The sequence below is a fragment of the Sciurus carolinensis genome, chromosome X (genome assembly GCF_902686445.1).
Source record: "Sciurus carolinensis chromosome X, mSciCar1.2, whole genome shotgun sequence".
In the NCBI taxonomy this organism is placed as follows: domain Eukaryota; kingdom Metazoa; phylum Chordata; class Mammalia; order Rodentia; family Sciuridae; genus Sciurus; species Sciurus carolinensis.
In genome coordinates this window covers 95,778,826-95,802,077 of record NC_062232.1, presented here as the reverse complement: position 1 = coordinate 95,802,077, position 23,252 = coordinate 95,778,826, and the positions used below count along the sequence as shown (strand labels likewise).

General features: G+C 36.6%; 1 protein-coding gene and 1 pseudogene across 7 annotated transcripts in view; one reads left to right on the top strand and one right to left on the bottom strand.

The window, feature by feature from the left end:
* The window catches only part of Lrch2 (leucine rich repeats and calponin homology domain containing 2), a 129,790-nt gene that overhangs the window by 70,441 nt on the left and 36,097 nt on the right, over window positions 1–23,252 (top strand). For 5 of the 7 annotated variants that reach the window (XM_047536782.1, XM_047536778.1, XM_047536780.1 and 2 more), the window contains 2 exons: window positions 472–582; window positions 7,695–7,760. In XM_047536782.1, the coding sequence (XP_047392738.1) occupies window positions 472–582; window positions 7,695–7,760 (177 nt within the window). The remainder of the gene's footprint in view (window positions 1–471; window positions 583–7,694; window positions 7,761–23,252) is intronic. The other 2 variants (XM_047536784.1, XM_047536783.1) reach the window with 1 other exon arrangement.
* Window positions 19,531–23,165, bottom strand: LOC124972205 (WW domain-binding protein 2-like; annotated as a pseudogene).

The window sequence follows — 23,252 nt, the reverse complement described above, 5'->3', positions numbered from 1 at the left end:
ATTTTGCATTTCCTTTAAACATTACATAGAGCTTTTTTTAAATCAAAATAAACTAATAGAAGTTTGACTGAATAAAATGAGAAATTTTCATGACAGTTTATATTTATTTATAAAGGCAGGCCCTGTAGAGCTTTGCAGTTCTTATACTCAAAACTAAGCAATATGCATTATTAAATTTCTGTGGCCATTACACATTTCAGAAATTTAAAAATGGTTATATACTTCATTATTTTTTGGTTATTAATTATATTAATACAGCTGGTATGCTGTATTTCATAATGAGTAGAGAACATAGGTTTGTTTTCCTTAGATATATTCCTTTATTTCTTATTTTAGTATTCTAAATACAAAGGCATAAAGATTTTAGCTTTCACATGGTCTTAAAAATAAAAAGGGTGCCTATTTCTAGAAATTGACCTAAGATACAGACTGCCTTACTTTTTGGATAACCATATTTGTGTTACCTTTTAGAGTTGAGAAAGAACAATTACTTGTAGAAGATGATGATGATGATGATTTGAAGGAAGTAACTGATTTGAGGAAAATAGCTGCTCAGTTATTGAAGCAAGAACAGAAGAACAGGTATTCTTTAATGAAATTTAAATAGACAAATTTTATAATCTTTAAATCATGTAATTTAAAGATTAACAGATACAGTAAATGAAGTTTCAAGTAAACAATAGTTCCCTTGTAAGATCTATTCCAAGAGCCTAACTACTAAAAGCAATAGGAAATGCTTAAGGAGAGAAATGTAAAATTACTATACAACTAACAGAGTATACTCATGTGGCCATTGTATTTAATAATTGCTTATGTATTTTTTATTCTTGTGTGCTGAATCATAATAACTGATTTTTTATATGTATTTTAGCTTATAGTAACATTTACATTGTAAACATTTTTTCTTAAATGTTTATAAAGTATACTTTTTTGTTTTTATCAGATTCTGAATTTCTTGGAATATATATATATATATATATATAAACTCCTTAGAATTGAACCAAATCATATAGTGGTTGATTAAATCATTGAGATGATTTGAGGGTCACAAATTCACTTTTGTCTGTTTCTTGGTCAGCAATCATTTCCCCTTCTAGTTAGGCTTTCTCTAAATGAATGTTGTTGGCAATGAGGAGGACGTTGTGTGAATGAGTGTAAAATCAAGGCAAGTTCATTTTTTAATATGGGAAAAGCTTCATGTGTTGGTGAGGGTCAGCAATTTTTACCATCTTCATGTACTGGGAGTATTACATTTCACTTATTTATTCATTTATTTATTTATTCATTTTAATTTTTTGGTACAAGGGATTGAATCCAGGGGTGCTTAACCACTGAACCATATCCCCAGCCCTTTTTTATATTTTATTTTGAGACAGTCTCACTAAGTTGCTTAGGGCCTCACTAAGTTGCTGAGGCTAGCCTCAAACTTGTAATCCTCCTGCCTCAGCCTCCCAGTAGTTGGGATTACAGGCATGTACCACCACACCCAGCTTACATTTATAACTTTGAAATAATAAAGATCTGAGTTTCTCATTTTGTTTTGAGAAAATTACGATAATTTTGGTACATTTAGCCTGGATAAGTAATAAGTATTTTATGTAACTTACTCAAGACAATAAACATTTATGGATAACATGACTATGTTTTGGAAGTTTCAAATTTAAATATACTGGTATTTATTTAAATATGCTTTGAAAAATATCTTTAAAACTTATCAAATGACAAACGTGGTTTTTAGGGGCTGCTTTTTAGGGGAAGTCTGGATAATGGCCAATAAGATAAATAGCCATTAAGCTAAGTTAAAATACCACTTTTGTACAACTACTACATGTATAGATTTTAAAAATCATACTAGAAAATATCACTGATGTTTACCTTTTCTATATCTAATGAATCCTCAGTCCCAGTTTATATTTTTTCTAGTCCCATAACTTTTTTTTTTCCTGAGTATTGAACCCAGGGATGCTTTACCACTGAGTTATATCCTCAGTCCCTCCCCCCCTTTTTTTATTTTAAGAGAGGATCTTCCGAAGTTACCTGGGCTGACCTTAACTGGTGATCCTCCTTCCTCAGCCTCTTGAGTTGCTGGGATTATAGGTGTGCACTGCATAACCTGACTGCCACAGTGGTTTAAGAGATTTGATGAAGTTTGCTACCTACCACCTGCTGTGTGGAACTTAAAAAATAGTTGAGTTTCTGTTTCCTCTACCTAGCAGGTGAAAGTGTTGAATTTATCATTATAGGAAGAAAATATCGTTTATTTATTTATTTATTTAGTGGTGCTAGGGATGAGAACTAGGGCCTTGCACAGACTTCAGTCAAATACTGTACCTCTGAGCTACATCTCCAGTCCCCTGATATTTTAAGAACTCCGGCTAGTATCGAGTTTTCTTGTAGTGTTCAGAATGAAAGCATTTTAGTACATAGTTTTAGATTTTTAACATTGCCATATATATTTCTGTTTGCCATTTCTACTATTATTCTGTTAGTTTTTCATCTATCCACGTGCTTTAAATTATTCTTTTTAGCTTAGGTACAACATTGACTGAATAACTATCTTTCATAGATTTTGTTTTTGTGATAGTTTTGTTAACTAGTGCAAAATAGCAACTAGCACTGTGCCTTGCACATAGTAGGTACTCAGTTTTACTGTTATTGATTAGTTAATTCTTTGGCAATTAAATCTAATTTAGAGCTAGGAGGAACCATTAATTTTATTAAAAATTTTATGTTGTCCCTAAATAATTTTTTTTTTTTTTTTGCGGTGCTGGAGATTGAACCCAGGGCCTTGTGCTTCCAAGGCAAGCACTCTACCAACTGAGCTATATCCCCAGCCCCATAAATAACTTTTGTATGCAAAAGTGATTTTCAAGATGTATGCAAAAGTGATTTTTGTCTTGTCTGGTTCTCTTCATCATCCTTTTTAGATGTTAGCACATATGAATATAAGAAGTTTTTAGATTAAATATTACTATACAATAACATTGTAATAATATCTAATTTTTGAAGGCCTTAAAATGTTTACAATAATCTCTTGATATGTTTTTCACTGGTATGATTATCTAGTCCTAATATTTATCCCTCAGCTTGGTCTAAAAGATACAATGTGGCACACACAACCCTAACTAGCTTTACCAAGAGAGCCCTAAATGGCAGTTACAGGGATCCCGCTACACATAGAGGTAAATGCTAATGAGAAAGTTACTTGATAGAAATCATGTGACATTAGCTATCTTAACTACAGCTCAAGGGGAAACCTGGGCCATTAAAAAAAACTAAATGCTGTGCATGTTTCCAACAAGTTGACTAATGTTTCTAAAGCCTTAAATGGCCTCCACTCACAAATCAGTGGCATGTTGGATCCTATCTTAAGCTTTAATGAGTTACTGTCTTCGTGGTTTTCAGAGACCGGCTGAAATACTAACTGCTTTTGTGCTAACTGTTTACAAAAGAGTAATGCTTTGCTGTCTTGTTTATTGTTGTCCTAGCATGATCCCTGCCCTATGTATGCCTTGTCCAGTCACCTGCCATCTGCCACCATGGACCTCTGGACTGCCCTGATGCTAAATACCCTTAACTGTCCATGCCCCACCTGATAGAGAACAAGGACTTCGGGTCACTTCCTCCAAACTTCGCCCTCTCAGCAGGAAGCAGCTTGGAGATGTTGTCGCCCATATGTCCATAGAAATGGAAGATAGAAATTGACAGTGGGGAAATGTAACAGTGGTCTACCTCCTCCTCTGCTGCTCAGGCTTATTTTAAAATGGACATATTTTTTGGGTTTTGTTTCTTTCCTCTTCTACCTCTCCCCCTCCTTTAACCTCAGGGAAACAGGATTACCCTTCTTCCCTACCCTAGGCCCAGGAATTATCTGTCCTTGAGCACACATCCACAACAGGACCAAGGTAATTCAGACTTTAGGGAGGGTGCCCTAAGATCTAAGAAATGCCTTTCTCCCAAATTAACAAGTGAATTACAACCCTGACTGGGTATACCTGGAATGTAGCCTTTGAATCACCTCTTTAAAGAACCCCCTCTTCCCCCGATGGTGAGAATCACTACTTCTGGGGCAGGAGTTCCCTGTGTTTTTCTTGCTAGCAAAGCAATAAAATTTCTTTTTCCTTTTTCTCAAAAAAAAAAAAAAAAAAAATTGTTTACAATAATTTGGTCATAAAGAGCACATTTTATATTAACTCCCTAGCCAGTTCTATAATGACTGAACTTGAACTGTATCTCAGGATTTTAGAATGCTGAATCAACTAATTTTTTTCAATAAATGATCCTGTCCTTATTTTAAAATATGTTGGTAATGTTCAGATCTCTTAGATGTAATAATTAAAGTTTCTTTTTTTGTTTACTGTCATAGTACTTGAACTTTGTATTCTTGTTTTTTTTTTTTTTATTTTGGTTTTTGATGCTGGTGATGGAACCCCAGGCCTTGCACATGCCAGACAAATGCTTTGCCACTGAGCTACATCCCTAGCCCCACAATACCTGAATGTGAATGAAACCAAACAAATCTAAAAGTAATCCTATCCTGCAGTGCATTTGATTAATTTATATCTTCTCTAGTTGTAGATTTTCCTTTTCATGCTATATTATTATGTTTTATATTCCAACTTTATTAAATGAAGGCTCTGAAATGCTATTTAAAATTACAGACCAGGAATTATAACATATTTTTAGGTTTAACACAATCATTATAATTTTTGTTTGTTGTTAGCATTGATTAAAAATAACTTATCTGGAGCAAGATTACCCTTAAGTACTAGGAAATACCATGGAGGACTGCTGCTTTGACTGTACATGTCATTTAGTTCTAAAAGAAGCCATTTGTGTACTCCAAAACTAGAGGCAATTAAAAGACTGCTAATGTCGAATTCAGTGATCATTTTCTTTTTTCTTTTTTTTTTTTTTTTTTTTTTTGGGGTGCTGGGGGTGATGATTTTCTTATAGCTGTTTTGCCACTTATTTAGTTCATACTATTTAAAAAAAAACTTTGGTTCTTTAAGAAAATTTACATTATTCCTTGGTAGGTGAAACTATCCCAGTAAAGTAACAAGGTGTCAATATTTAGAATTAATAACCAAAAAGGGTCAGTGTGGGAAAGAGGTCAGCAAACAAACCATCAAATAGTTAACTCATAGGATTCCAAGTCTGAAGCCTGGTTATTTAGAAGACTGCCCCCTCTTGGTCTGATTGAGATGAGTTATAAGGAATGGCATGCAACTCTAGTCCCAGTTAATAGGAGGCTGAGATGGGAACCCAGAAATTGAAAGTCAGCCTGGGTCAACCTAACATCCCTGGATCCTTTTCTCCAAAAAAGAAAGAAAGAAAGATTAAGCTCCTTTCCTTTGCATTATTGAATTTTTATCCCCCCTCTGAAAATGTTGGATCATTATTTCTACTTGTGTCTGAATATATGAAGTCCCACTGCATCAAAGACTGACTATATTAAAATTGCTATTTAGCAAGTCCTAATATTACCCTCAGTGTAACTTGGGAAATTAAAAAATGAAACTATAGTCTCTAAAAAATCAGTGTCTTAAAAATAATGTTGCAAGATGAATAAACACTAGAGATCTGCTGTACATCGTTATGCCTACAGTTAACAATGCTATATTGTACACTTAAAAATTTGTTAGGAGAGTAGACCTTATGTTAAATGTTCTTACCATAACAAAATAAAATTGAAGAAAAAGAGCATGCTTTCAGAGAATGGGGGAGAAAATGTCAAGGAAGGAACTAATAAATGATAATTTCAGAATTTATTGTGTGTGGTGCTGGGAATTGAAAATAATATTGAGAATAAAGAAAAGGAATTCTGTTGAAAAACAAAACAGTTTTGCTCTGTAAATTATTGAGCGAGTTCTCAATCTTTTCATCAGTGGCTACTACTCTTTTCTGTGTGGATTTTCTTATGTGGCTTAATAAGCAGATGTTTAGCTTACTTCTTAAAATTTGGTTGACATCCTAAAGGAAGTATTAAAATATATGGGGTTTTTGCAATAAACAGCTCCAGTTGATTGATCCCATTGCATGTTTATTCCTGTTAACTTACTCCGCAGTATTATTTATTTATTTATTTATTATTTATTTATTTTTGTGAGCATTGAAAGAGTAGAATTTAGTTCCAGGTGTAGGAGCACATGCATGCAATCCTGATGAGGCAGGAGGATTGCAAGTTTGAGGCCAGCCTCAGCAATTTATCGAGGCCCTAAGCAATTTAGTGAGATTAAAAAAAAAAAAAAGAGCAGGATTTTATTCAAGTGAGAAGAAGAGACAGCTTCAACAGGGCCAGAGGGGACCCAATAGAGGTTGCCCACTTCTTTCCTTTTAATAATTATTTTTTTGCTCTTAGGTATGTCTTGAGGGGTTTTTTATTTTTTAATTGTGGAATGGTGTGCTTCTGAGTACTATGTGACATAGTTAACAAATAAGCAATCATGAAAACATAATTCATGTGTAATTAAGGATTTAGGGAAGAAATTTAATTTTAAGACATTTGTTTCAGAATTGTAGAAAATATGCACATTATCTGTTTCTTATGATTTTTGTCTAATTATGTGAACATTTGAATTTGAGCATTGTGTTAATATCTAGTTTGTTATTACTACTTAGGTAGTTCTCTCAACTCTTGAAATCTAGCCATTTTTTCTTTTCTGCTTCCTTCTTGTGAAACTAGATAGACTTGCTGCTCCACTAAAACTCAGGAGACATGCTGGCAAGTGATAGAAATAGGTTTTATTTGAAGCTGGCTTTGAGAAAGGTAGAGGAAATCTTTTTCTTTCTCGAATCTCTATTTTCCATGGTTTAGGAACACAGGAAGCTTTTATAAGAAGAGAGGAAGTTCAGCAATTAAAACAGTTTGGAGCTTTTCATTTCAAAGGGGCTCTGTTTCACTTGTCTTCTCCAGAAACATCTTTCTTCTCTCATCTTTTGGTTTGGTTGATATATGTGAGATGTGAATACAGATGGAGGCCATTAAATTATAGCACATCATTCAGTGATAAACTTCCAGAGCACCAGAGCATCAGGGTGGAAGTCAAGGTATCAGAGTTGGTGGAAACCTTCAGTAGTAATGGGCCAGATTGATGAAGATGAACTAACTGTGTAGTCTTTTCTTAAAATAAATTCTAGAAACTGGATTAGGGAAGTGTATTAATAATCTAGAATACATATTTATATAAAATAGATGTTTGTTTTAACTTTAATTATTACAGAGTGAAACCTAAACTATCAACTTACAGAACCCTAACCTTTTGCTAGCCTGGGCTTGGGGACAGTCTCTCAGCTTCCATTGAGATGGCAAAAATAATAATCAGGAAGTTGGGGGGAAATATTTTAGGGCATTTAATTTCAAAGGGACTGTTATAGTACCTTAAAAATTCCATATCTCTTTATCATGCGTCTCAGCCAAAAGTCAGATATGCATAGGGGGATAATAGCATATCTAAAAGGTATCCAAACTTTGAGAAAGGGTTTAGAAAAGAAGATGCATGAAAGAATTGGGTGAACCTCATTCTTTCATAAATGGTTTGTTTATGGGCATCTGATCTTAATAACATTTATTGTTTTCTAGCAAAGATCTTCATGGACTAGATACAGTTTATTTGGGTGATTTTTTTTTGTATCATGTGTATGCAATATTCTCTTTAATATCTTTCAGAATTAATGTGTTGATTTACTTCTAGGATTCTTAATCATTCAACTTCTGTCATGAGAAACAAGCTGAAACAAACTGTGGAATGTGAGAAGAGGTATAAAAATATCTTGGTCTTATTTTTAATATTTTATGATGAGACTTAATTTTCTGACAGTGATGTTTCCATATATAGGCTTTAATTGAATAAATGATATGGATATAATATAACTAAATAATTTAGAGAGGAAATGTGTCACATCATGAATTAAAAACAAAACCAAAAAGCTGATTTGATGTGCTTTTGCTTATACCTGTAGTTTATCTTGATGATAAAATCATTCATTCATTCAGTAAACATTCATCATATCACTGTTACTGCTAGGAATAATGTGTTTACTCATCATTGATTGTGATTATTATTTACATTTTTTTTAATTGCATGAGTCCACATATATCTGGATGTATATAAGTCCACATATATGAATTCCAGAGAACCAGAAGACCTTGAAAGTTCCTATTTATTCTTTTTGGTACTTTGAAAATTTACATCAGATTCAACTCCTGAGTCAGTCCTATGGGAATTTAAAGTTCCAAGGTTAGGAGGAAGTACAGAAGTACACACAGAATTAATACTTGTCGGATGCTTATTAGATGTGTACTGTTCTTAGTGCTTTAGTTATACTGTCTCAATAATATTATGAAGTTGGTACTTTTGGTATCCCCACTTTTCAAATGAGCATACTGAGACTCAGAAATGGTCCAAACTTGGTCAAGATCACACAGCTGATAAGTGGTAGAGACAGAATTCAAACCCAGATTTCTCTGATTTAAAAACCCCAAATCTTAACATAAGGTAACAATCACACTTTGCTTCCTCCAGATCCACACATCCAACTGGATATCTTTTTGGAGATCTCCCACAGTCCAAACTAAGCTTTTCCCCAAATCTTTTTCTTTTCCTTTATATTCTGCCCAAGTAAGTGTGCCACTATTTATAAGTCAACAACTTTGGAATCATTGGGAACTCCTCTTATGCCCCCCACCCAGTTCAGTTAACCACAGAAAATTAGAGTTTCTTAACATTGTGTTGGTTCAGGCCCCATTCTTTTGCACCTGTGTCACAGGAATGGTCTCCATGAAACCAGGGGCAAGAAAGAGGCTTTACCGCCCATTGCACTCCACAAAAACATGGGAGACAAATTGGCCAGGCAAATAGGTGTTTTCAAAATGTCTAAAAGTTTATCAAACATCAAATTTTAAAATATTTAAGTATAAAGTATGTAAAAATTGAAATTCTGGATATGCACATAACATTTAGATTGCTGAATGAAGGTATATCATATTTCACTGCATAATCGACACAAGATTTTTTTCAAAAAGGTGGGGTGAGAACATTATGTGAAACTTTTAAAAAATAAATTGTGTCAATATTACTTAAAAATTATTTATTACTAAACTGGTGAAGATTAGGATGCATGGGATACTCATTAATATATGTTAACACAGTGGCAAAAATTATGCTGTGAAATATGGTAGACAGAATTAATTTCTGAAAGTACTGATACCGCCGTTTACCGGTGAGGAGTCCTGCTTCCTCAGGTGTTGAAGTATAACGCCAGAGCAGCACACCGAGCAAGAGGCAAGCGCAGAGTAGAAATTAAGCTTTATTAAAGAAAAGTAAAATTAGAGTTCTCCCGGGTGGAAGAAAGGGACCCAAAGGCAGAATCCATCGGATTGAGCAAATCTTGTCCTTTTTATAGGTTTTCTTCTCCTGTTCTTTCCCCCTTATCTCTTTCCTTCCTGCCTACGTGATTAGGCCTGGTTTTGCATAAAGTGAGAAGCATGGGCAGGGGGAGGGCCAAGGTGATTCAGCCAGTCAAGGACCCAGGGGGCATTAATTAACAGCTCCTTGCTTGCAGTCCTTAACAAAGGCAGGTAAATTTGGTAATCAATGGGCTCTGCGGGTCCTTGACAGTCCATTCTCCTAGGGCAGTCTCCAACTTCCAGAGGCTGATGGCTTTCAAGGCCCCCATTTCCTCGATTTGACCCGATTCCCCTATTTCTACACTAGCTGCCTGTCCCCAGTTCTGGCTTCACTACTGTTAGGATTTATGATCAGTTTATAACAACAACAATAACGACCAACCTACAATTTTTATCTCGTTATTTTTAGCTTGTTAACTTATTAGCATTTTAAATCATTCGTTATTTCTTCTGGTTCATCTTAAGACTGGAACAAGGAAAAAATAACCAAATGAAATTAAATTTGAGTCTAGCAATTCTGACAGTATGTTTTAAGTAACATTTAATTATAATCCTTTTAGAACTCAGTCCAAACTCAATCTACACATTTTAATACTTAGACTCACTTGTGAATTTCCAAATCTACTGAACAATTAATATTTTAGATAAACGATGCAAGTCATATATAGACAGAAGCATTATGCATTTGTCAAAAAAAAATTTGAGGTATGAAAATCCTCAGATTTCTAGCTCTGAATCAGAATTATTTTTATAAAAAATAAACTTATAAGGTACATTTTAAAGACTCAAATCTAAGCAAAGCATAGAAAAAGAATATACAGAAGTTCTAGAAAATAGAAAGGGTGAGAGTGTAATCAAAAGAAATTGGATATTAGCATGCAAAAAAGGGAGAAAGAGACTGAGGGAACAGGTAAACAAAAGGAAAAGAGAGCAAGAAAAGTAAAGAAATAAAAACTTAAATTTTTTAAAAAGGAGAAAAAAGAAAATCTATAGTATAACAGTCATATAGTAATGAAACCTCCCTGTCTTCAGTAACCTGATGCATGAGAGGTACCTGACAATGAGCTTCGAGCCTCCAGCAGGCATCTCAGGATGGGATTTGCCCCACCTAAAGATCGGAGCTACGGCTTCCAGGATTATCCAAGATGGCCGCTCTGGCTTCGAAATGTGTTGGCAAATGGGGAGCTGCAGCTCAGGGGTGGACATGGTCAGCTGGAGGTCCTGGAGATGGGATGCGGTTGGTCCGGCAGGGGTCCTGGAGGTCGGGTGTGTTTGGTGTGGTTGTGGGATCCTGGAGGCTGGGTGCAATCAGTTGGTCTGGGGTCCCGGTGATAGGGCGCAGTCAGTTGGTCTGGGGGTCCTGGCAGCAGGGAGCAGTCAGTTGATGTGAGGGCCCCAGAGACCCAGAGTGATGATCGGGCTGAGGGATCCTGGAGACGGGGCTCAGTCAGTCCGGCCAGGGGTCCTACGGGGCCTGGCTGTTGTCTCAGAATGGTGGCAGCCACGTGTAATCAAACCTGCAGGTACTGTGACAGTGAACTTCCAGGCAACAGCAGGCAGCTGGTGCTCCACTGAAAGCATAGAAAAAATAGCAGTTGCTCATCTAGTACAAAGAAAAATAGTAGTTGCTCATCTAGTACAAAGAAGTAGTTAAGCCCCTCCAGTTTTTATCATAAACTGTTGGCATTAGGCCACATAAACAAATATATTTGGTTACCATTGATTCTGTTTAGAAAAAGTCTTTATTAGTGGGCTTGTATGGCAAAACAAAGGATATTTTTATAAAAACTGATGGAATACTTATAAATGCCTCTCTTACATACTTATATAAACAGGTATCTTTCTAAATTAAAAAAAAAAAACACCCAGAATTAACATTTTAAGTTTTTTCTTTGTAAAAATTCTAAAAAGTTACTGCACAAACAAAGCCATGAACTTCTCCTAAATATCTAAAGACAAATAGCCCAGTTGGTTAGCAGACCAGAAAAAAAGTGTATTACCAAATTTTAAAGACAACTTATTACCAACAAGTTTAAATTAATTTATTTGCCACAGATTTACTAAAGTCATGTGGCTCCAAAGACATTTGGGATAACTTAACAAGTGTTAAAAAGGTATGCACTTGCTTATCTATAAACCAATTTGGTACTACACAAATAAACAATATATAAACATATAGGCCCACATGATAACATTTGAAAGCTTAGATTTGTCATTTCCTAGTTTTAAATACAGACTGTTGGTCTAATATTACCATAAACAGTCTGTAAATCTGGAATTTGCATTTTTCAATTGAGGCCAGGTAGAAAATTTCTATCTTAAAAGACTCAAACAAGCAAGCCTTAAATAGCCAGTTTTTCTTACTAGATAGAAAAAAACAAAAAACAAAAACCTCAGATCAAGGAGAGAAAATCAAAAGTTTTTAATCAGACAAAAGAAAAATGTGTAATTTAATCATGTAGAATCAAAATTCACAGGGGCGGGTAGTATGAATTCAAAATAAAATGATCACAGATAAATAAATTTTGTCCTTTTGTGTTTGGGGTTTTTTCCCCCGAAAACTCAGTCCTTGTCCCAATGCCAATCTAATAACGACACGGTTTTGAGAAAAAGGAAAAAGAAGTTTTATTGCTTTGCTAGCAAAAGAGAAACACTGGGAACTCCTGTCCCAGAGGCCCATCAGAGGGAACGGGGTTTTTTAAAAGGTGACTCAAAGGCCACATTCCATGAGTTCTCTGTTGGAGTTGTAATTCACTTGTTAATTTGGGAGATCATCAATTCTGAGATCTTGTGGTACCATCCTCAAAGTCTGGACTACTTCCTTCCTATGGTGGGTATGTACTCAGGGACAGATTACTCTGTCTAGGATGGGGAAGAAAGGTAATCCTGTTTCCCCTGAGATTAGGAAGGGGGAGAGATTAGGGAGGAGGAGGGAGAGAGGAAGAGGAAGAAACATGTCCTTTTAAAAATGAATCACAGTGGCAGAGCAGCAAGCATTATATTCAAAGCATAAAGTGGACCACTGTTACAATATATGGTGACCAAAGCAAGAATCATGTTCAGGAAAAATGGAATTTTGTCTTATGCAGATAAATATGTTGCTGTAGCCATAAGAGTTTAAACCAATAGTCATATAAAATGGTTGCAGTAAATCAGAGTGCACTTTTAAATGTAGCCCATGCTGTGATCCTTTTTTCCAAACAAAATTCAAACAAGCTTTCCAAATGAACAATGATAGTTGCCTCATATCAACTATTACTATTACTATTACTAGTACTATTACCGAAAGCTCCGTCCTCGTCCCTAATGCCAATTCATGCCAATTCAATAACCAGGACATGGTTTTGAGAAAAAGGGAAAAGAAGGTTTTATTGCTTTGCTAGCAAAGGAGAAGCACAGGGAACTTTTATCCCAGAGGCCATGATTCTACTCATTGGGGAAGTGAGGGAAAGGGGTGGTCATGCTTTTAAAGAAGCTATTCAAAGACCCTTTCAGGTGTTCCCTGTAGGAGGATTGTGATTCACTTGTTAATTTGGGAGGTAGCCATTCCTTAGATCTTCTGCCACTCCAGTTGGAGTGGTTCCTGGGATGGGCCTGTGCTCAAATATAGATAACTAGGTCTAGGATGGGGAAAAGGTGATCCTGTTCCCTGCTCCCAGGTTAGGAAGGGAGAGAGGGAGAAGAGGAAAAGGAAAACATTTCCATTTTAAAATAAACAATTGGCAGAGCAGCAAGGGCTATATTCAAAGCATAATGTGGACCACTGTTACATGTTTTCTGCTGCGGTAACAAAATAACTAAGGATGAATAATTTCTAAAGAAAAGGTTTATTTAGGTTATAGTTCTGGAGGTTTGTTTGGGACTGGCTTTTTCTAGATTGGTGAAGGCTTCACAGTGGTTGACATCACAGTGGTGGGAGTATGTGCAGAATTGATCACATGGGAGACAGGAAGCCAGAGATTCAGGGGTCAGCCTCACTTTTTTGAAGACTAACAACTCATTCTCAAGGGTACTAACTACAATCTCACAGAGCTACATTAATGCTTTCCAAGGTCAGTTCCCCCCACGGCCCAATTGCCTCATGCTAAGCTCCACGTACTAAGATTGTACCACATCAACATTGCCACAATGAGGACCAAACTTAACCCAGGAACCTTTGGGGAACACATTCAGACCATATTCAAACCATACCAAACCGTTTTTTTTTTTTTCTACTTTAGTGCATGAATAATTGTGCTTGAGTATGTATTTACATACACACTACAGAGCTGTATACCCTGTTGTTTACTCAATACTTCTACTTAGATGTATAATAAACATGTCAAACTTTACTTTTCAAAACCACACTTTAAAAATTTTTTAAAATTTGTTTTAATTAGTTATACGTGACAGTAGAATGCACTTATGCACTTGATATATCAAAACCACATGCTTATTCTCCCTTGTTGCATCCCCAAACCTGATCCTTCTGAAATTTTTCCCATTTCAGAATATGTCAATTCCATTCTTCTGGTTGGTCAGCTCAGAAACCTGAGTCATCCTTAATTTTTTACTTCCTCTCAAACCTTATAGCCAATCTTTTAGCAAATCTTGTTGTCTCTACTTTAAGGATATTTCCAGATTCCAATCAGATCATATCACCTCCACTTGTACCAACTAGTTCTAGCAATCTCTTAAATTATTACAACAGTCTCCTAACAGATCCTCTTAATACCCTGGCTTTCCTTGAGTATATTTTCCACAAGACATCAGAATGATATCTTTAAAAGGTCAGTCAAATTATCTCATTCATCTTAAGAATTCTCTACTGATTTTCCATTCACTCAGAATAAAAACTACCATCTATTAAGACCCCAGAAAGCTCCATATGATTTGGGTCCTGCGTGTCTTCTTTTCTTCCTTACTTCTACTTCAGCTATACTGGTCTCCTTGTCTCAACACATTAAACATTCTTCCCTCTATCCAAGGCTTTTTACCTCTGACTTGAATGATCCCCCTTCCATAACCCAGAGGTTTAATCTCTGCTCAAATGTCACCTCACCTCATCAGCAAAGTGCTTCCTGAACAACAAAAGCATGCCTCTCCCACTCCTTTGTTTCTGCTCTATTTTTTTTCCATAGAATTTAATGCCACCTGACAGTCTCAATGTAGTGTTTGTTTGCATGTTTTATTTTATTTTATTTTATTTTTTTGTGGTGCCGAGGATTGAACCTAGGGCCTCGTGCTTGCAAAGCAAGCACTCTGCCAACTGAGCTATATCCCCAGCCCGTGATTTATTTTTTCATCCTGTTATTTTTAACCTTTTATGTCTTCATAGAGAAGATGAGTTACTTATAATTAACATAATAGTATATAACATAATAGTATCTTCCTTTTTCTTAATCAAATCTAACAATCTACCTTTTAGATGCAGTATTTAAATCATTTATGGTTTATATAATTGTTTATATTTTTGGTTTTAAATCTACCACCTCTCTTTCTTTTCTGTACTGTCCTATGTATTCAGGATTTTTCCCCCTCTCTTTCTGTCATCTTTTGAATTGCATTTTAAAAATTCCTGCTCGTTGCTGGACTTGGTGGTGCATACCTGTAATCCTGTGGCTTGGGAGGCTGAGGCAGGAAGATCAGCCAGCCTCAGCAAAAGCAAAAGCAAGGTGCTAAGCAACTCAGTGAGACCCTGACTAAATAAAATGCAAAACGTAGGGCTGGGGATGTGGCTCAGTGGTTGAGTGCCCCAGAAAAGAAAAACGATTCCTACTTATAGAATTACCATTGTCAAAATGGCCATATTACCAAAAGCACTATGCAGATTTAATGCAATTCCTATTAAAATCCAACTTTCTTATAGAATTAGAAAAAGCAATCATGAAATTCATTTGGAAAACTAAGAGACCCAGAATAGTCAAAGCAATCCTTAGCAAGAAAGGCAAAGCAGGAGGCATCACAATACCAGATCTTAAGTTATACTTCAAAGCAATAGTAACAAAAATGGCATGGTATTGGCACCAAAACAGACATACAGACCAATGGTACAGAATAGAAGACACAGAGACAAACCCACATAAATACAGTTATCTCATACTAGACAAAGGAGCCAAAAAGATACATTGGAGAAAAGATAGCCTGTTCAACAAATGGTGCTAGGAAAACTGGAAATCCATATGTAGCAAAATGAAATTAAAGCCCTATCTCTCACCCTGCACAAAACTCAACTCAAAGTGGATCAAAGACTTAGACACTAGAACAAAGACCCTATGCCTACTAGAAGAAAGAGTAGGCCAAATTGCCATCATGTCAGCTTAGGAATTGACTTCCTTAACAAGACTCCTAAAGAGCCAGAAGTAAAATTACAAATCAATAAATGGGATGAATTCAAACTAAAAAGCTTCTTCACAGCAAAGGAAACAATCATGATGTGAAGAGAGAGTCTACAGAATGGGAGAAAATCTTTGCCACATGCACCTCAGATAGAATGTTAATCTCCAAGATATATAAAGAACTCAAAAAACTTAACACTAAAAAAAAAAACAACAAAAAAAAACCCAAAACAAAACAAAACAAAAAACAAAACGAAAAAATAATTCCCAAATAACCCAATCAATAAATGGGCTAAGGAACTGAACAGACACTTCATAGAAGAAGTACAATCCATCAACAAATATATGTAAAAATGTTCAACATCTCTAGCAATTAGAGAAATGCAATCAAAACTACACTGAGATTTTATCTCACTTCAGTCAGAATGGCAATTATCAAGAATACGAGCAATAATAAATGTTGGTGAGGATGTAGGGAAAAGTACACTCATACATTGTGGTGGGACTGCAAATTGGTGCAACCACTCTGGAAACCAGTGTGGAGATTCCTCGAAAAACTTAGAATGGAACCACCATTTGACCCAGCTATCCCACTCCTCAGCATATACCAAAAGGACTTAAAATCAGCATACTATGTTGACACAGCCACATTAATGTTTATAGTAACTCAATTCACAAGAGCTAAACTATGGAACCAACCTAGGTGCCCTTCAACAGATGAATGAATAAAGAAACTGTGGTATATATACACAATGGAATATTACTTAACCTTAAAGAAGAATGAAATGATGGCATTTTCTAGTAATTGGATGGAGCTAGAGAATATCTTGCTAAGTGAAATAAGCCAATCTCAAATTAAAGGGCTGAATGTCTTCTCTGATATGTTGATGCTAATTCACAATAAGCAGGGGGCCTATGGAAAAATAGAGGTACTTTGAATTAGACAAAAGGGAGTGAAGGGAGGGGAGGGGTGTTGGGGTAGGGAGGATAGTAGAGTGAAACATACTATTACACTATGTGCATTTATGATTACATGACCATTGTACATCAAGAACAACTAGAAGAATGAGAAGTTGTACTCCATTTATATATGATGTTTCAAAATACATTGTCATGTATAACTAATTAGAACAATAAAAAAATTAATAGTTTAAGTGGGGCTGATAGGGATGGGAAGGATGGTAGATTGAGACAGATATTATTACCCTATATACATGTATGAAAAGAATTTTTAAAAAATTATCACTGTCAAAAAAAGTTCAGGAAAAAAAGTTTAATAACATAAAAATAATAAAGAACAAAAAAGCATAACAGTTTAAAATTGAATGCCATTTTTCAAACCACTAGGAATATATGTATCTCATAATTTACTCAAGGTCCAAGTGACCTCAGTAATAAAATATTTAGGAATAAAAAAATGCGTGCTCATTTCCATTGTGGACTTAAGTCAACACTTTTTGGTTATGTTATAGTAGTGGTTGTTTTCAAATATTTGTATTTTTGTGCTATAGATTTGAACCCAGGGCCTTGCTCATGCTATGCTCTACCACTGAGTTACATCCCCAGCTCCTAGGGTTTAAAGTACATTTAACTTATCACAGTCTATCTTCAAGTGCTATTTTACCTTTTTATATATAAAAACTTCATAAGAATATATTTATTCATATTTCTTCTTTCCTGGCATATTGTTATTGACATACATTTTACTTCTATATGTTATATACCCAACAGCATGCTACTATTTTTACATTGTTGATTAATTCTTTCCTTCCTTCCTTCCTTCCTTTCTTCCTTCTTCTTTTCCTTTGAGGTGCTGGGGATTAAACCCAGGGCCTTGTGCTTGCTAGGTAAGTGCTCTATCACTGAGCTCTACCCCCAGCCCCAATTATTTCTTGAAGAGATCTAAATAATAAGAATAATGCCTTTTATGTGTGTATTCCCTTAGTTACCATCTCCAGTACCCTTTATTCCTTTGTGCAGATCCACATTTTCATGTATATCCTTTTCCTTCTACCTGAAATAGTACTGTAACATTACTTCTACTAGTGTTGAATGCTTTTAGTTTTCACATCTCTGAAAACCTCACCATTTCACTCCCCCACTGCCCCAGTACTGAGGACTGAACCCAGAGGAACTCTACCACTGAGTTACATATTCAGCTCTTTTTATTTGTTCTGACACAGGGTCTCACTAAGTTGTTGAGACTGGCCTGGAACTTGCTATCCTCCTGCCTCAGCCTCCTGAGTCATTGGGATTGCACACATGCATTGCTGTACCCACTGTCACCCTCATTTTTGAAAGAGATATTTGCTCATGCAAAATTCTGAATTTTCAGTTTTTTTTTCTTTCAGCATCTTAAAGAGGTTTCTCCACCATCCTCTGGAGTGCATTGTTTCTCCTGAGCAGTCTGCTGCCATTCTTACCTTTGTTTTAGTGAACCCAGTGGGTCCTCCTTTCATCTGACTGCTTTTAACATTTTTCTCTTTATCATTTGCTTTAAGTAATTTGATTACAGTGCATTTTGATGTAGTTTTTAATGTTTTTTTATTGACTTGGCATTCATTGAACCTTTTGAATTTTTGAGTTTATTGTTTTCATGAGGAAAATTGGGGCCCTTATTTCTTCAAATATGTTTAGTCACTTGACCTCTTCTATTATGAAACTCCAATTACGTTTATTATTAGTCCACCTGAAGTTTTTCACAGATCACTGATGTTCTATTTTTTCTTCTTGAATCTTTATCTTTCTGGCTTTGGCTACGTCTGTTATGTCTTTATGTTCACTAATCATTTCTTACAAAATACCTAATTTATAGTTAATCACACCTAGTTTAAGTTTTAATTTCAGATGTTGAACTTTTCAATCTCTTGAACTTTGATCATGTCTGTACTTACCATTTTCAGTCTTTTCCTTTAGCTTCCTGAATATTAATAGATTGAATTTTTTTTTTTTGTCAAGGTGCATACAGGGTTTATTTCACATTAATGTATTAACTGGATTTTTTTGAAAATAAATAGGGAATTCTCTTTAAATAACCATTTTTCCTCACTTTGTGGTCCATCCAGGAACAAATGAGAGCAAATCTCTGTGCATCCAGAGCACATGATGCTTAAAAGGGAGGAGCAGGTTGACAGGCCAGCAGCAGGCTATGATCAGCATGCAGGGTTGGGGGCCCTCATTCCCAACCCACCCTGCAGTCCCCGAATGGCATAATGGGATGGACATGCACTCTACAACTCCATTTGAGAACCCCCTTATAGTGGGAAGACACACTAGAGGGCAACAAATTCCAGAAGCACTAGTAAGGGAACAGAGGGCTTTCTTGCCTACTTGCAATCAGCTTCCCCTGAAGCCACCAAACCCTGGAGGCTTATAGTAATAAAGCTCCTGAAGTCAGAAGTAGCAACACAATGACCAAGGAAAGGGAAGACAGGGTGGGTGTGATTTGGCCAGGTCTGACTGAATGGAATGTGGGCTGACAGTCAAGTAGGACAGTGGCCTTCCAGGGTGAAGCACAGACCAGTGGAAGGAATGTGAGTTGGACCTGGCAGGGCCTGTTGACCCACATGGCTGGTCTGATGGAGCTCACAAGACTGAGTGCAGAATTGACCAGACTGCAGTAGAGGAGGTGGCCAGAGAGTTCCTCTGTGGGAAGGAGCTACTAGAGCAAAAGAGGAATAACCCATGCTTCCAAGCACTCCTCACCAGAAGCCAAAGGCCCTGCCTTCCCACAACCCTAGTTCCTGGTAACTTTTTATAATCGGACCTGGGGAAGGACAAGACCCATGAGGGTGGGGGCAGGGCCTACTGGGTCTTATCATCTTCCAGAAGGTACTAGGGAGGTGGTGGAGGCTAGCTTGTAGGCGTGTAGACATTATGTGGGTTACCCGGGTTGTTATGGGCACTGGCAGCTACTTCTGTGACCTTACCCTTGGCTGCAGGAGTGGAAGGGACATCAGGGCTGTTGATCATAGGTTCCTTGGGTCCAGGATAAGGTGGAAGCAGAAGCTGCACTTACCCCATGGCCCCATCCTTCATGGGATGTCCTGGATAGAACTCAGGTGGGGGTGGTATATAGGGGTAGATGGGAGGGCAGGGGTATATTCCATTGGCAACTGGCGGGGGGAAACACAGCCCCCCCTGGGAATTAAGGATACCCATAGACTCCATTGAGGGCTTCATCTCTGGAGGCTTGAGATGCCATCTGGAGCATCTACTGACCAAACTTGATGGTGCCCCTTCAACTTGGATGAAGCAGAGCCTTCTCAGCCACCTCCAGTTTCAGCCTTCACTATTCCTTTGACATAGGTTGCACCACACACAGGCTACTTGATCTCACAGTCCTTCATGAGATAGAATGGTATCATAAAGGACTGCATGGCATTCTCCCCCTTGGACAGAAAGTTGACCCAGTAAGGGGTAAGGTAGATGGTGCCTTTCTTGGTCCCTTTGAAGGCCTCTGGCACATTCTTCATGTCATTGAATTTAAGTTTCACATGCTCATAGGACATTAGGATGCTCTCAGTGTTGTTGATGATCACTCTGCTGCCCTCCCACTAGTTTAAAGCTTTTATTGAATGCCAAACATCATGAACTTTGCCTTAAGTGTCCATATTGTAGTATTACCATAAATATTATTGACTTTTTTTTTCTGGGATGTGGTAATTACTTAGAAACAGTTTGATATTTTGGGAATCTGGCTTTATGATTTATTATATGGGACCAGTGCAGCGTTTAGTCTAGGACTAAATTTGCCCCCATACTCCTATTAAAGCAAGATCTTTCTTAATATTCCACCTGATACCGTACGAATTAGAAGGTTTTCCAGTCTGGTTGTTGGGAACTGGTAGTACTCCTGGTCCTCTGTGAATCTGGGAATTATTCTGTCTAATCTTCTGGTGTGATTTCATTGTTTTGACTAAGGTAGGTTCCTCACACACATCACTGATCAGGACTCAGTTGAAAATGTGAAGGAAGCCTTTATAGATCTGTTCTTTCTCTCTTCATTGTCCTTTGCTTTGTTACTCTGTTCTGTGAACTCTGGGTTTTCTCTGTGGCTAATAGTTCTTTGTCCTAAATTCAGGAAGTGTATGGGTTCTGCCTTCACCTTCGTTTCCCCTGACTTGGCTGTGGCCACACAAACTCTCTCCATGTAGCAACTTTAACCAACCTTGGTGTTCATTTTGTTTATTTCCCATCTCTTAGGGGATAATGTCTCTTTTTTTAAATCTGCTATTCCTTGTCTCTCAGAAAGCATAATTTTATATATTTTGTCCATTCTTTTAGTTTTTGGTCACTCTTACTATATCTCGGCCAGAAGCAAAGTCGTTTCCTGTTTTTTTGTGTGTTCTGGGAATCGAACCTAGGGCCTTGTTTGTGCTAGGCAAGTACTCTACCACTGATCTACACATGCAGTCTGGCAGTCTAAATTTTGTATTTTTATATACTTCTATTTTTCAATGTTTGGTTTTTATGGTTTCTACCACAGGCTCTTTTCATACCAACATTTGAAAAATTACTGCCCTTTTTATTGAGAGGGGGTCTTGCTGTGTTGCCCAGGCTGGCCACAAACTTCCAGGTTCAAGCACTCCTCCTGCCTCAGCCTCCCAAGTAGCTTGGACAACAGATGAGCACCAGTATGTCCAACTACTGCCCATATTTTTCAAGTACTTTTGTGATTTCATGTTTATTAGTATTTAACTCTTTTAATTCATTAAGTGTGATTTTGGATATGAGGTAAGGAATTTAGGTTTTTTCCCTCCCTTCCTCCCTTCTTCCTTTTCTCATGTACTACTCCTTTCTCCTCTTCCTTTCTTTCTGCATGTTTTCAAGTGGTCAACCAGTTGTTTCTGTACTATTTATTACACAATCCATCATTTCTACAATGATTTAAAATATCATTTTTATCATAATTTATTAAATTTGTAGTACTTGTAGTCCTGTACTCATTCCATTGAAAAACTATAGATTTTGGAACCAGTACTAGTTTACTACTGTAATTTCCATTTTTAATTCTTTTTTCTTTTTCTTTGCAATGTGTGGGATCAAATCCAGGGCCTGGCACGTGGTGAGCAAGTGCTCTACCACTGAGCTAACCCCTAGCTCCATTATTACTATAATTTTATATAATACATTTTATTATGTAGTGGGGACACCCCTTTTATTATATAACTTTTCTTTTCTTTTTTTTGGTGCCGGGGTGTTGGGGATTGAACTCAGGGGCACTCAACCACTGAGCCACACCCCCAGCCCTATTTTGTATTTTATTTAGAGACAGGGCCTCACTGAGTTGCTTAGCATCTCATCACTACTGAGGCTGGTCTTGAACTCACCATCTTGCTGCCTCAGCCTCCCGAGCCGCTGGGATTACAGGTGTGCACCACTGTGCCCAGCAACTTTTCTCTTCTTGATAATTGAGTCTTTTCTTTTCTTAATCATTGAATTAACTTTGAAATCATTTTGTCAGTTTTCTAAAATAAGTAAAAAATACTTCTTGGGTTTTTAAAAAAATCATTACAGTTTATTTCAGTTATTAGTTTGACAAAGAAGTCTACCTATAATGCTTAGTCTTTCCATCCAAAAATGTTAAAATTATTCAAGACTCTTACTAGACATTTATAATTTTATCATGTAGGTCTTGTGCATGTGTAGTTAAGATTCTTACTAGGTATTTTATATTTTTCCTTTATGAATGGAATTTTTCTAGTATACCTTGTAGCTCATAATAGTTGATATAAAAGAAAGCTATTAACTTTTGTATGTTTTTCCTTAATTAGTAACCTTACTTTTTGTAATACTAGATTTTTTTCTCTTGAAATCTTGTGTTCTATAAATTTGAAAATTTGATTCTTCCTAATTTTTATATTTTGTTTATATTTTTCCAATGGAATTCCATGTGCAAATCTGCCATCTAACAACAACAACTTGCACAATCTACCTCATTCTAACAACAACAAAAACTAGATGAAAAAAAAATTCCTCTATAGCCCCTGTTGTGTCAGAATGAAGAGATTGAAACTCATAATCAGAAATTCAGTAGGCAAAAAAGTTACTCCTATTTTTTTTCAGTCTTTGATAATTTATTTTGATTTAATAAATGTCCTATCTGTCCTTTGATTGATTGCCTCTAGATATTTGGTCTCTTTGTTAGTCATCTTTTGTTGCTGTGACCAAAATACCAGACAAAAACAAATTAGAGCAGGAAACATTTATTTTGGGCTCATGGTTTTAGAGATTCAGTTCATGATCAGCCAGCTCCACCGCTCTGGTGCTTAATTTAGACAGAATATTGTGGCAGAAGAAAGCTTCTTAGCTCATGGCAGCGGGGAAACAGAGAAAGTCAGATAGGCAGGGACCAGGTATAGATATAGTCCCCAAGGCCAAACCCCCAGTGATCTATTTCTCCAGCCACACCCTACGGTTGCCACCCAGTCATCCATTCAGCTATCAATGGGTCATCAAGTGGATCAATCCACTGATGAGCCTTAATCATTGCCTAAAAGCCCTATGAACCTGTTGCTCTGGAT